Source organism: Centruroides vittatus, unplaced genomic scaffold (genome assembly GCF_030686945.1).
Source record: "Centruroides vittatus isolate TY-2023 unplaced genomic scaffold, ASM3068694v2 contig_955, whole genome shotgun sequence".
NCBI classification, from domain to species: Eukaryota; Metazoa; Arthropoda; class Arachnida; order Scorpiones; family Buthidae; genus Centruroides; species Centruroides vittatus.
This window is the reverse complement of record NW_027122634.1, coordinates 1,264,827-1,280,356: the sequence shown is the minus strand read 5'-3', so window position 1 is coordinate 1,280,356 and position 15,530 is coordinate 1,264,827. Positions and strand designations below refer to the sequence as shown.

Genomic DNA, 15,530 nt, shown 5'->3' with positions numbered 1-15,530 from the left:
CATCAGATCATTCTAGAATATATCCATTTTCCATATCTCAGTAGAGAAACAAAGTAGCCATCTCTAGAGAACGCATCGGTTCGAGAAATAGGAAACAAGAAACATCCTTCTAGGTTTATAAAGTTTTGTTTTAGTCTGGAATTTTAGAAAAGGATAGTTTTTCCAACTTACTCTTTGATATACTGTAAGTAGGCCTATTGAATAATGGAAATGAATAAATATATGACTTAGTTTTTAAATATAAAAAAATGGAATTCATCAATTCTTTTCCCCTTAATGTTTTTTCATTATGAAATAGAATATATGCTGCATAAAGATTGATATTTTGAATTTCAATAATGCACGACTTATTTATTTTATTAATTAGTAAAACTTATATATACAAAATTTAAATTTTTATGCCTAAAAAAACAAAGAAGAAATTCCTTAATTTTAAGTACAATTTTTTTTATACACGTAAAACTTTTTACTTGACTTTAACCAATGCTTAGAATTTTTTTATAATATTTCTGAAAAGAGGATGATAAAAGACACGCAATGATGGTAATTATCTTCATTGTCTACTTATTTATGACATGCACGACACGGATAGTGCTGAATGCTGATTTGATAACACTCTTTTCACATAAATGATGGATGGGACGAAGGTATGCATGCGGATTCTCCATAAACTCTTCTTCTTGTCAATAAGTATTTTTGACGTGAGTGTTTTAGAGATCCTTTCTATAGTCAAAGTCAAATTCTGCATATGCCAATCTTTATCAACTCGACTGCGAGTGAATTTTATAAATACTTTTAGATATCTCGCTTTTTCCCCTTTACATATTATATGATACATTCCCTTAACTCATCAATCGATTAACACCCAGTTCTTTTTTTTAATAGGGCATTTTCATTATGTTTTCGCAGTAAATTCGCAATATATCTCAATTTTAAATACGCTATCTTTAAAAATTTATATATGAAAATAAATAAATATAAAATCGATAGAAAATTTTAACCGTAAACATTACAGAAAATTGTAATTTTAGAGATAAAATTCCTAAGTTCACGACTTAAATGTCGCATTTAATTCTTAACGACGCTATAATGTATAAAAATCGAATCTCTTTGAATGTTTAATTCCTTTTTTTAATCTCACAAAATTATTTTTGGTGTGTTTTCTTACCAAATTCTAAATTTTCTTCTTATTTTAACAGATAAATCCTTAATAATAAAGCGATATAAATGTTAATAACATCTTTTTATCATTCCTACAAAGAAATATATTATTCTTCTCATGCACAAACATTGCTTGAAATAAATAAAACAAAAACATATTTATTGTTCTTTAAAAATAAAAATAACCGTATTTTTATTAGTTTCTTAATATATTTTTATCTTTTTAATCATAAACTCGCGTCGCGGCGCGTACAGCGATAAAATTGTATGACGCTTATACTTTATATAATCAATATTACAAAAAATATATACAAAAACAAAAACTAATTTCAAAAAATAATTCGAATTATAATGCGTAAAAAAAATCATTTCGTTTTTATAATGCGTAAACACATTGTTATTTTAAAAACTGCTGTATGTAAAGATCTCTGTAACGACGGCGCGACGGCGCAGCGAATGTCGCAAACAAAATTTTCGAATTTATCTCGTAAAGAAGCATAATATTTACATATTATACGATTATTTCTATAATATTAATTGTATTAAATCGCTTTTATAGACCTCTATATTTAATTTTGATTGTCTTAAAAGTTACTTGTAGAAAAGTCGCGGCGCATGGCGTCGCTTACGATTCAATAGTTGCGCCTACTGAATTCGATGCGGCGTGATTTAACCATTAAACATGTCTAAATAAAAAAGGATTATAAATATATATTCTCGAAACATTGTCATATTTAGTAGCAAATATCTTCAATCGCACTCGGATGCATAATATACCGAAAAGATAATTCAGAAATTATATGTAGGCCCTGTAAAATTCGATGTTTAAACAATTTTTAATTCAATATAGATCGTTTATAGCTATTTTAAATTGTTATTTTACAATTAATACTTAAAAAAGCAAATAAAATTGCCGTTTTCATACAGCTAGTGAATATATAGTCCTACTAAATGTATGCAAAGTTATTAATCCCAAACACGATAAAACCTGGACAGACTTATCAAGCAATGTGAATTCTAAAAGGTGAAGGGGGAAAAAACAATCGATTTAGCGTGAAGTAAATCTAAATAATGTAAATATTTTGTCACTAAATTATCCAAATAATCATAAATTATTATTAAGTTACAAGAACATAATACTAATCCCCGTTCGAAACGATTTTTTATGTTAATGACATGCAACTTTCTCTTTAACTTCATGTAGTTGGTAATATTTAAATATTATAAAATTCATACAAACATTAATATTTATGGAGAATTTCTTTAAACAACTTTAATATTATTATTGTTGCTACTCACGTTATCCTCTTTTCCCCTTATATGTATATACATACTTTATGAACAGTAGTTTTGGGGAGGGAGAATATTCATGTCGGAAACCAATCTAGATAAAAGTTAAAAAAAAGTGAGTCTGATGATCTTTCCATCAAGAGATTAAATCTATTTTTTTAGACTTTTTTGTAATATATCAAAAAATATCTCGATTAATTCCCATCATTGATTGTAAAACTTAATATAAAAAAATATATCAACAAATTATTGAAGATAAACAACAAGAATAAAGCTCGAATTTAGTCAAATTTATTGTGTAAAAAGTAATTTAAACCACGAGTTTTTTTCCCCCGTCACGAATTATAACTTTAATAATTTATAGTTATAATGTTATAAAATTTTTAATGAATGTAGTTAGAAAAATGATAATTAGAAACACTGTATTGTTTAGAAATTATAAAAGATAAATTCGAAATCATTTAAAGAAGACGAGTTAACAAAAGGCAAATTTGTATCTCAGTTATTATGACAGATGGCAGAAGAATTAATTATTTCTCATTAATATTAATTACAATCTCAACGGAACTTACATAATTATTTTCTCGATTCTCAATCTTTCATCCGAACTAAAATTTGCTTTTGTTTAATAATAATAAAAATAATCGCTTCAAATTGCAAAGATTCTACAATTTCACTCCTTTTATTTACTATTTTCATGCTTTTAACTGCTTAAAAAATAAACACAAATTTATTATAATTTAATAATGTTAATTAAGGAAATTTTAAATGTTTTTAAATAATATGAGAAATTTTTTTATTGATGAAAAGAATTTAAAAAAATAAATTATAAGATTTATTTAAAATTTAATAATTATACAGTATTTACTTGATTTTTAAATTACATATTATTTATTAATAATATATAGGCCTATATAATTATTTTTATACAAAAATTAATATTTAATAAAATTTAAACAATAATTATTCAAGTTAAAGTATTCTTTTTAAAAATTAACATTTTCAATCATATTTTCTTTCTGTGTTAAAAGTATAATTTAGAAAGTTCTTAATATTTTGGTATTATTTTATACTTTAAAATCCATTTAAATATTTGGTTAATGTAAACCTTGGTGCCAAGATGGCGGCTCGTCTCTGATTCCAGCAAGGAAACAGTGGGACACACGTTCTAACCTAACCTAACCTAACTTAACCTATTCTAATAAATTACCATAATTATTAGCAACCAAATTATTAGAATAGGTTAGGTTAGGTTAAAACTTGTGTCCCACTGTTTCCTTGCTGGAATCAGAGACGAGCCGCCATCTTGGCACCAAGGATTACATTAACCAAATATTTTTATCTTTTCAAATCACTTTTTAAAATTTGAATAATTTTTAACTAATTATAAAAATTTTATTGTAATTTTTCAAATATTTACCTTTATTTTTATCGTGAATTTTCTTGAAATTCGGGATAAAAATAATTCAATTTCTGAATTATCCTATTTTCAAAATTTAGGATACTTTTAAATTATAATGAATCCTGAATTATAACCGTAATTCAGATTATACTTAACAGTTTTCTCTTTTCTGTACAATTTTTTCCTTATTTTTCTTTTAAAAAATCGAAAAAAAAATTGATTAAAATTAAATAGAAAAGTAAATTTTTAATTATTTTTAAAATTATATACACTGTATTTAAATTACATTTTAAAAAACAAAAAAATTAATAATTTTTCTATTAGAAAGTTCTTAATAAAAAATCTTAATAAGTGTATCTATTTTTTTTCTATTATTATTATAATTATACAAATATTAAAACTTTTTATTAATAAAAACATTTAAAAAATTAAATTATTTAATTTTTAAGAATATTTTCTAACAGTGACATAATAATAATAATGATAATTATTATTATTATTTGAAGTCGGTCGGAAGGAGAAAATTTATCAAACGTTTTGCTTTCATAATGACATTTTCGTCTCCAATCGATAATTTGAAGACGAAATCTCTTAAGCGTTTATAATCAAGAACAACATTCTACAAGCGAGATTAATATTCATTATATTCGTAAATTACTCAAAATTTCATATGTTCAACGATAATTTTCTAAATGTAAATGCAGTCAATGGTAATAATATTGAACAGACTTTCTATCCTCAACTTTGTTAATCATCTAATAACAATTATTTCTCGAATTTTACTGACGTGTTTGTCTATTCACCGTTAAGAAAACTTAATCAGGGAATATTTAACTTAAATTACCTCACTTTAAGATGATAAATATTCCCTAAAGTAACGCCTATTAAAATATGTTTTCAATATTGAAGAATACAGTTGAAGGATATCTAAGAAAAAAAAATAATAAATTATATATTATATATATATATATAAGATTAATATCTTTTTTTATTATTTTTATAAAGAAAAAAAAAACTATTTCGGTTTAGCTACATTATTTTTAAGAAAATTGACAAGCAATTATTGTTAAGAATTGATTGATAAAGGTCACATGATCGTTGTGATTGATTGATTTCACGTCAAATCTTTGGCAAAGTTTACACATTCCCCGCTTTTATAACTTAATCGTGTAAATATGGTAAAGAAAGTATTATATGTTAAATTTATTATAATTTTAAAGTAACTATATATACTTATTATTTTTAAATAAGAAATTTAAGCGTATTATAGATTATTCGACAACAACGGAAATAAGGTTTCGAGGAAAAACTTAATTGGAAAGAGGAGAAGAGGAGGGAAGATCAAGACATGGGAACAAAATTCGAAGTGAAAGGTGATTGATTGGAATTTTGGAGACACTCCAGCAAAGCACAAGTTGCTATCAGGAAGTGTTCTACTTGGAAATTGAGGTAAAACTAAATATTCAAACAAGAGGATAGATGAAAACCTAAGAAAACGAGATGGAAAATTATATTGGAGAAAAGAAAACCGAAAATTAAACGAAAAAAACATTTTTTTTGTATGTATATAAAGTATTTTTATAAAAATATAAAATTAAAAAAAAACTGTTGCATTAAAAAATATACTTGACAGATAGTTTTTCTTTGATCTTTATGAAAAAACTCGATCACAATTATATTTTAATCATTATGTTTTTTTAAAGAAAAATTCATTTTTTTAATTAAAGAATGATCGAATGAGACGTGTTTCAACATTTGAAATATATTTAAAAAATAATAATTATAATTATTATTATTATAAAATGATTTATAAGAGGAAATAAGTGAGCAAAAATTATTTAAAAAATAAAAAAAAAAATCTCTTCAAAATATACAAAAGATAAATTAACATAATAAAAGAATTTTTATTTATATTCAATATTTTAAAAATAACTTTTATCAATTTTTGTTTTGTCCTGAAACACTCTCTCTTTTATAGAAAATATTTTATTAATTAAGAATTTTTATTCGATAAAATTATATAAATATTTATAATTAAAGTTTAAATTGTGACACTTTTATTATATTTAAACGTAATTATAAATTTATTCGATTAAATTTTCATGTGTTTGTAGTCAGTTCATGAAACAAAAATTTTCGAAAATAATGATTAAGTTAATTTCAATTTAATCCAATTTTTTGAGGGGGTTTTTGGAATTTTTATTGAATTAATTTTTAAACTTGTGTTTTTTTTTATTCTTAAATGTCTCTCTATATTAAATTTAATTAAAATTTATATTTTATACTTAAAAAAAATTTCCAGTTTTTTTTATCCATTTAAAAAATTAAATATCCAATTTCTTGCTTTAATTATTGAACAATTTAATTAATTTTTTTTCCTTCCTTTTCTTCTTACAGATTTCCGATAATTAATTTTTAAAGTTTTAACTAATAGAAATATAATACTTTTCATAGAAAAATTTTTCAACTTTTTTGATTTCTTTTTATTATTTAAAGATACAAGAATATTGAAAAAGTCTATCATCAAATAAAAAATAAATTATATTTGAGAAGCTTAAAAATAATAATAATAATAAAATTTATTTAATTTCGTTTATAAATTTATTATCATATTTGAAAATTTATTATCAATATCTATTTTCTGTGTATCCTTATGTAGAATTATTCACAAGTTGACAGATTTTTTTTCTCCCTTCTAAAATTGATGTTATATTAAAAAAATAAAGCTGTAAACTTCAAAATGAATCTCTAAGGGATTGATTGTTATATAATAAATGCATTTTTCCCTTTTTTTTTTCCTTGGGAGAGAGGAAAAAAGACAAAAATTCTCATAAATTAACTGTTTCTAAGCGCATCATCTTGAAAAATTAAGAATTGCTAGTGATATTGATACAAAATAAAGACACGTCTTATATAATTTTCGTCTTAACAATGACCAAAAATATTAAAAATTATATACACTGAGGTAAATATCTGTTAATTTCATCGATGCTTTATCCTTTTTTTCTCTCCTATATTAACGTTTCTAATCACTCTAAAAATCATTAAAGAATCGCCAGTGAGTGTTATAAAGGTATTACTCGGAGAATTTTTTTTTTTTTTTGTAATTTTCCTCTTAACAGATGGAAAATATTCGAAAGTATCAACAGTTATTGTTTCATCAATGTCTATAGTTCTTTAATTAATCTTAACTATACAGAATGTTTACGGGATCAATTTAAGCTCGTAAATTTGTATAGAAAACTTGAAAATCCAATGGCGTACGGTTTTAAACTCGTAAACCTGTAATTTAATATATACGAACTGCATAATTATTTAGTTTACATTTTCGGCCTTAATAATTGCATCCATTATTGATGAAATATATCCCGAAAACAATACTTAAAAGACCGGTGACAAAGGACTTGTATTTCAATAGAAATATGAGTGGTGCCTATCTAGCGACTCTGAAGTTTATAATTTCAAAACTTTGCTTTGTTAATATCCTTCTATAATGTTTCTATGAAGGTGAAGTCTGTCAAAAATGAATACTCGCTAATTAAGTATTACCTAGAACGGGGGGAAGACTTGCATTTCAACACCAAGAACATTCTTTGAACCAGTCCTGGATCTGTTAATGGCATTATGAATTGTTCTCGAAAGGCAAACTTTTATGCAAAGAAATATGTCGCAAATTTATATATTTATTAAAAAAAACTATTTTAGGAAGTCTCCAGTATTTTTAAATTTTTTTTAAATAAAAAATTTAATAAAATCACACTAGTAGTAATTTTTTCAAAAAATTATATATAAAACCAAATATCTACCTTAAAATAACTTACATTTTTTCCGTTTAAAAATTCTATTTTTAACAAAATATTTTTGATTTAATTCAAGTTTCCAATATCAAAAATATATTTACTTTTAATTAAAATTTTGGATTTTTTTTTAGAAAAATCAAAAATTTTGTTGAAAAAGAAAAAAGTAATTTTTTTAAAAAATCAAAAATTTGAGATATATTTTTTTAGAAATTTAATAAAGAATACTCGAAAAATCCTTTTACCAATAAAATAAATAAATAAAATCTAATAAATATTTAAATCTTAAAAAAAAAGATTAGATTTAAATTTATTATAAAATTCATAAATATACCATATATATATATATATTATCGATTATATTATTTTTATATAAATTTCGCGTATTAAAATATATAAAATGTTAATTTAAAAAAGAATATTTCGTGCTGTGTTTTAGTTTTAAATTTAAATTAATAATTTATATATTAAAAAAAAGAGAGAATAAAATATATAAATAAGTAGTAAAATCTCAATTTGTTAACGGAGAAATTTTCATTTTGATAATTTCGAAATTAACGCATTAAGTAAGAAAAATGAGGAATTATTAACAAAGCAAAGTTAAGTTTGTCAAGAGAGAGAGAGAGAGAGAAAAGGAGGAGAGGAGAGATTAGTGTTAAATTGCACAGAATGTCATAGTGTTAGAATGGAGGTTAATATAGAACAATGAGTTAAGCTGAGCGGATGAAATGTTGGCGATTGCGTTTTATACATAATGCTGACAAGTCCAATTTCAGAAAATTGCACTACATTATTCTCTTAATTCTTTTCGCACAAATGCGACTGTTGTGATTAGTTTAGCTTAAATGTTAATCTTGACGTTGAAGAGTTCTGATTATACAATCCGGAAAAACAAATCTTCGTACGAAACAAATCCACAAATTGTTATTGTGGCGTGAAAGACATGTAATTGCTATAGTTTAAAGCGATTTCAATTACTTGGACGAACGTTTGCTTCATTTGTTTAAGTATAGGGAACTGTAATTACTACTCGTCCTATGATTGAAATGTTTAAATTTTGATTTTCTCTAAATCTAATTGTGAAAAATTCCTATAAATCTATGTAGAAGCGGTAACCATACCAGAGAAATGATGTCTCTCGTCTTTATCAGATCTTAGATTGAGATTTTCTCTCAACTCCTATATTTTCCAGAAATGTCAAATCACGCCTGAGTGAAATAAATCGGAAATTATTATGAAAATGCAAATTTTGTATTAAATCATATTTAACTAATTTATTAATATATAGACAATTATTAAATTTTTAAATTAAAAAACAGTAAAAGACTGTTTATGTAAAAAGGATTATTATTTCATTTTCTTTCTCAACTCAAAACATTATGAAAGTAAATTATTAAATTATGCAAATTTCTAGTCATTTGATATTTTTATATTTGCAAAAGATTCTAAATAGTTGAATGTTACCATCTTATTAATAATTACAGTATGTGAGAGTGTTAAAATTCTATTAAAAATATATATTTTTTTCTTCTGAAAAAAGAATCTTAGAGAACAGAACTTATTTTAAAGAGATTCTTTTGCAGATGATAAACATAATTATTCATAAATTTTTATATATAAATTTATTCTAATTACTTAAACTTTATTCAATTTTAAATTTTTATAAATTATTCTTCCAGTTCTAAATATTTTGCAATTTGTCTTCAATTCTCTTAATTAAATATTTAAAAATTAATACATAAGAGGTTATTATTCCAAGAATTTATATTAAAAGTTTTAAAGTTGAAATAAAAAATTAAGAATATTAATAAATTCAAATAGAAAAATAATGTAGTTTATTCAAACGGATATTTTAAATTATTATTTATGATTCCAAACCTACACATACTAATAGGAAACTGAATATTTTAAATTACTAGAGTTTTATTTTAATATTGGTTTTTAACTTATATTCATTTAATTTTTTTTGGTAAAGGATATATTTACCGTCATTTTTTTAACAGAAATTGAACAAAAATTATATTAGGAAGTAGAAAAATAAATCATTTGTCATAAAATATGTATAAAATATTTTAAAATAATCGTAAATTTAGAGCTTTGGTGTGAATTATATAAATCATATTTAATTTGCATTATATGAAGTTAAAATTGTTTTTATGCAAAACTATAAAGAAAGTAGCAAATTTTTTAAAATGAAAAATAATAAATTACTTTTATAAGCTGTCTGTAAAAATCTCCAAAATAAAACTTGTTTTATGGATGGAATATTGATTTTTAACATATAACACATTAAAAAATTACACCTGTTATACAAGCTTGATTTTGATGTATGACCCAAGAAAAAATTTTTGTAAAAATATGTTTCAAAGTTTCTCAAGTTAAAATTTTTTATTTTCTTACAGAAGTTAATAGAAGACAAAACAAAAAATATTAAACTGTTAAAAATATAAAATTGTTGAACAATAATTTTTTTTATAAGTTTAATCTTTTAAAATAATTCATATAGAAACTATAATAAACAAACAAACAAAAAAATTATAGGTAATTTGATTTCACGAACTTTACATTTGCAGACCATCTATTTCTGTCAATATTAATTTGGTTCATTTTGTTTAGTTCAATTTTAAGTCACATTACTTAGATTTATTATGGAATTTTTGCAGAAAATTATATGTAGTAGTAGTAGTAGTATTTTTGATATGTATTTTTTTTTCATTTGTTTGAAAAATAATTATACTAGACCTATATTTCACATTTGATACACTTATACAAGTCAGATACACTTCGTGCAAATTACCAGAAAGTGAAAAATTATTATATGTCTGACTTGTCATTTATAGTACATTTGTAAAGCTTGTTTTAGACTGAAAATAAAAGAAAGTAGAGTTGTACTGGAACTTAGACTATATATAAATTATAACAATTTCAAAAAAAATCTAGCTATTAATTTGAATTTTTTTGCCATTTTGGTTAAGGGCTTTTCAAGAATTTTAGATGATAAAAAGAAATAAGACAATTTAAAGCACAGATTTTTACAAGAATATAATTTTTAGAATGGAAGAGGAATAAGAACAATCCATCTTTAATTTTTGAGCTGACTCTATACAAACAGAAGTTAAACATTTTTAATCAGAAGGCTACAACTTGAATTGCTGATTGCATAAGTTAAATAATCATTATAAACAGAAAATCACAATAAAGCATATGATAAAAAATATTACAAGAAGTAAATTAACTGAAACATAGCTTAGGAACAAGTAATATCTAAAAAGTAAAGAAAAACAGGTATGTAAAAAGATTTCATATTTTATCACAATACTAAAAGTCAGAAAAGACTTCTCATCTCTGTACTGATTTTATTAATATTTGAAAAAGGATAGCAAATAATTTTAAAAATTTTTTACTACAGAAAAAACAACACACATGTTAAAATCTAACTTTATTTCGTTACAAAACTTCAATCATGCTCGGAATTAATTATTCCAAATTTGAATATCTGAAATAAAATACAAGTATAAAGAACATATAAAAAAGTTTCTTTTTAGTTTTGAAAACTATAAATATTTACAATTTTTATTGCTTTTAATGAAAATATCAGTCAAAAAATAATATTCAATATACAATTTGTGTGTGTATTTGTTTCAAAAATTTTTTAATTTAAAAACTTTATAATAAATTAGTTTTTTGATAATGCCAAATCAAAATCTAAAAATGAGAATTTATACAAACAGAAAATTATCATTTTTAGATTGAAAATTTTTTTTTATATCACTCTTTAACAAGCACCAGTATATGCATATTATCTTGATACAGGTAATAAGAGTTAACTGATACATTATGTATGGGAAATTTCAAGTTATGTACACACTTCTGTACCATCATTTTGTATCACCATATAAATCATATTCTTGCCCAGCAGAAGTTTATCACCATATATTCATTTACAATAAATTTAAGCATCCAGTTGTAAATAATCCATTCCATTGATTTTAACTTAATGTATAGAATTTACAAATTATTCAGTTTTAAAATCATTTGTCCTATATGTTTTAAATATTTTCACTTGAAATATATTGATCGTCAATGTCACTAGATATATTCATTATTTTCACTTCTATTGGAAATACACAAATAATGTATGTACAACATACAATTTTGAAAGAGCATTTTAAGCGATGAAAATTCTTAAATGGTTTAACAATACATCATATTTTATTGATAGCTACATATAAAAATTTCATTTCTTGAATTTATTTATGTTATTTATATAGTCCATTTCAAATGTTTTAACTTTATGATTTGGCCCCTTCTATAGTAAATCGACCAAAATCTTTTAGTATATATATCAACATGTTTTTTGTTTCTTGTAATTTTTAATATCTCAGGTTACTTTTTATATACAGAAGGCTATATCATTTGAAGACTTCTTATGTATAAATTTGAGTTTTGTTCTATCTTTTGTAAAAGAAATCTCTCAGAAAAGGGGCTGCTAATTCATGAATCTATGAGAAATGGAAGTCTACTTGCAAAATTTTATCTAATCTCAAATATTGTCTTTAAAAATTTCATAATTATAAAACTTCAAAAATTATTGATTTAAAAAAATTTGATACTGGATGAAAGTATTCCTCAATGTGTTAGAGATTTATATGAATTGTTTTTTTTAATTAAAGCTGAAATGTAGTTTTGTCTATATATATTAAATCATTTTGTAGAATGATCATTGAAGATTTAGTAATTTAAAGGATTCCATGATGAAATGATGTCAGGTAACTGGCAAATACATATTACATTGTTAAACAATTTAAGAGTACAAAACTGGCCATTCATTGATGAATAAATGTAAAGTTCACAAGCCCTGTATTCAACAATTTACTTATAATACATAACTTATCCTTACACACATTCAGAGTTGATTTCTTCAGTAGAATTTTTCCCATAATATGCATGAATATTCATTTCTTATTCTTCATTTGCAAATACACCCAGTCTAGTCCTTGATATAATCTGAAATATAATAAATTATGTTCATTTGTAATAATATATACTTCTAAGATAATTAAAAATTTTGGCCAATAAAAATTATTACAAAAAATGCTTTAATTTTTAAATAAGGAATTAGAAATAAATTTAATCTTATTCTCTTACAAAAAGTCATTTTAATGAATAGAAAATGGATTATATATAAAATAATTTTTTCTTAAATTTATCAATTAACCCTTAATTGCTTTTTCTATATAATACAATGAACTTTCTACAAATATGTAGTACATAAGTTTATTAAACTGTTATCATACAGGAGCTGAAATGCATTTTAAGAGGCAAATAAGGCAATAATGGTTTCAACTGTACGATAATCCTTCAATAAAATTAAGTACTACATATTTGTAGAAAGTATATTGAATTTTACTTAGATATTTTAAAATAACTTTATGACAGTTTAAAAATTTTTTATAAGTGTTTTATTCATCAACAAGAATATTTTCAAAATTAAGTGATTTCATGGATGTTCTCTTTTAAGAAAAAAAGATTGATAAGAAAGGAGAGTCTCCATATTGAAAATCATTAAAAATTTTTAAAAAAATTAAACATTTTTATAATTAAATCATTACAAAATTAAATATTGATTTAATCAATAAAATGCTCAAGTATTACAGTTTAACATCAATAAGATTTATAGTATAGAACATCCAATATATCAAATGATACAATCAAAATTTAAATCCACTCTATTTTTTCATGATAATTGCTATCATATTTGTTTTATGAATAAATTCATAAACAATTCTATTATAATATGCCCATTATATAGTGATGAATCAAAAGCATACATATTTTATTCGTAATATGAACATGAAAATCTAGGCATTTCATTTTATCACACAGAAGCTCAGAATTGAGCATTCAGTTTAATTGATTTATGACTAACTAGGTTCATTCTTAGAATCTAGCTTATATTATTATCCACTATTAAAATAAAAGAAAAGAAGAAATTATAAGTGAAAGTGGAATAAAAACAAAATCTAATGTAGTCACATTCAGATATCTAAAACATTTAATTTAATTTTAATAAATATATTTAAATCCATCTTTTACAATATTCTGATTTTTATTTTTACCATGCCTTTCATTTTAATAAATAAATAAAGCCACTATATTATTTAAAAAAATGCATAAAAATATAAAATAGCTATTGATTACTTTTAATTAGGTGTCACAAGAAATTTGCCACAAATATCTTGACACTTAATGCTGTTGTTTTGTATATGACCATACTATTCAAAAAACAAAAAAAAATTTGCCAATTTTTCAAATTAGTAATAACTGCATCTAAATATATTGTTTTTGGAATTTCTGTTGTCATTCTATATTTTTACAATTATACTTTACATCCTAAAGGTTTATAATTGCATTGTCCTAACAAATTTTAATCAAGATTAAAGATATGGCTGTATTTAAGTTTCAAAAATTTCATTTGTAAGTAAGATTTTTTTGGTCTCAGATTTTTCATAAAAACTAAATATTGTCTTTAATTTTTATCTTGAATTTTAACATTAAACAATTTACAGTGAAATAATATAAGAATTCAATGTTGTAATTTTATTATTACAAATAGTGTTGTTAAAACTTTTTGATTAAACATTTGAAAATTATAATTAAACATTTATTAAATTATGCTGAAACTAATAACATGATTTCAAATTTGATAACTATGCAATTTTATCTGATTGCTATGATAAAAAGTTAAAAATTAAGCTGTAGTCTAACAAATTCACATTTATGAAGTTTATCCACTACAAAATTAATATTAATATATGCAATAAATATTTTTTCAGCTTATCACCTATATAATTTGTACAGTGTTTCAAAAAAATTTAAATCAGATAATTTTCAATTTAAAACAAAAAAACTTATTAGGCAAGAAATATTTTTGGAATATCTTACAATCCAGCTTCAACTCATACATTTCTCACCTATTAAAAAATTTCATTGTCTTAAATTTAGCTGTATTTTTATTTTTCATTACAACTTTAAGATATAGTGCCAAGTTTTAAACATTAAAAGAAATAACAAAATATTTTCAATTCCATTAAAGTATATCATAAAAGTTAAAAAATAAAACTATTATACATAAGTACCGTAATAATAAATTTATTATATAAGACATTAACTTTCTTGAAAAGATAAATATTTTTCATATTTATGTTACAGAAAAATAAAAATTATACATATTGCAAATACACAAGAAAATTTAAAATCTAATTGTTAAAATATATAGAATGCGTTTTAAACTTTCTTTTTATACTTGAAAATAAGTTTGGTTTTTAATTCATAAAGATAATTTTTATGACATTTAGAAAAGTATATCAAAATCATATTTAAATGTTAGTTTTGTAATTGAATTAAAATTTGATATTAAGCAAGAGAATGATTAACCTTAAACTCAAAAGGAAATTTCCATACATAACACACACACATAGTTTGAACTAATGAAATGAGTTTGACGGTGATTATAATTACTAAATTAAATTTCTCATTTATTTTTTCGATTCATTTTATAGTCGAACACCTTAAATAGTTATGAAATCAGAAAACTTTATTTATATAACAAAACAAACAATGGTCAATAAAATTTAAACCTTGACCTTTGCAGAAGCATTACATCCATCAATTTCTTTTTCTCACAACGTGTGATCAATATACAATGTTTTTTTAAATCCAAATCATCTCACTTACAAAGCTTTTTGTAAGATTACAAAAATATTTGCTTATCTGTAAATAATTTATTTGTATTTAATAAATAAAATTTTCATGCATGTTGTTTAGAACCAAATTTTTAAGTTTAATAGTAATATAGGAAGTAAACATATTTGTTATGA

The 15,530-nt window shown here is 22.6% G+C and overlaps 1 protein-coding gene and 2 long non-coding RNA genes across 3 annotated transcripts in view; all 3 read right to left on the bottom strand.

Moving 5' to 3' along the window:
- Nucleotides 1–2,518: 2,518 nt before the first annotated feature.
- LOC136985149 (uncharacterized) lies at nucleotides 2,519–9,323 on the bottom strand. The gene is made up of 4 exons (XR_010882296.1): nucleotides 9,286–9,323; nucleotides 8,772–8,858; nucleotides 3,024–3,158; nucleotides 2,519–2,545 (listed from the first exon to the last, which is right to left on the bottom strand). It is a non-coding gene; the product is annotated as an uncharacterized lncRNA (long non-coding RNA).
- Nucleotides 9,324–11,087: 1,764 nt separating this feature from the next.
- LOC136985215 (uncharacterized) overlaps nucleotides 11,088–15,530 on the bottom strand; it is a 118,576-nt gene continuing 114,133 nt past the window's right edge. Inside the window, exons 2-3 of the long non-coding RNA XR_010882309.1 lie at nucleotides 11,596–11,893; nucleotides 11,088–11,557 (exon numbers count right to left, since the gene is read on the bottom strand). This is a non-coding gene — a long non-coding RNA (uncharacterized lncRNA). The remainder of the gene's footprint in view (nucleotides 11,558–11,595; nucleotides 11,894–15,530) is intronic.
- The window catches only part of LOC136985209 (ADP-ribosylation factor-like protein 5A), a 48,152-nt gene continuing 44,642 nt past the window's right edge, over nucleotides 12,021–15,530 (bottom strand). Inside the window, exon 6 of the mRNA XM_067282442.1 lies at nucleotides 12,021–12,657. Coding sequence (XP_067138543.1) covers nucleotides 12,606–12,657 — 52 coding nt within the window. The 3' untranslated portion in view covers nucleotides 12,021–12,605. The remainder of the gene's footprint in view (nucleotides 12,658–15,530) is intronic.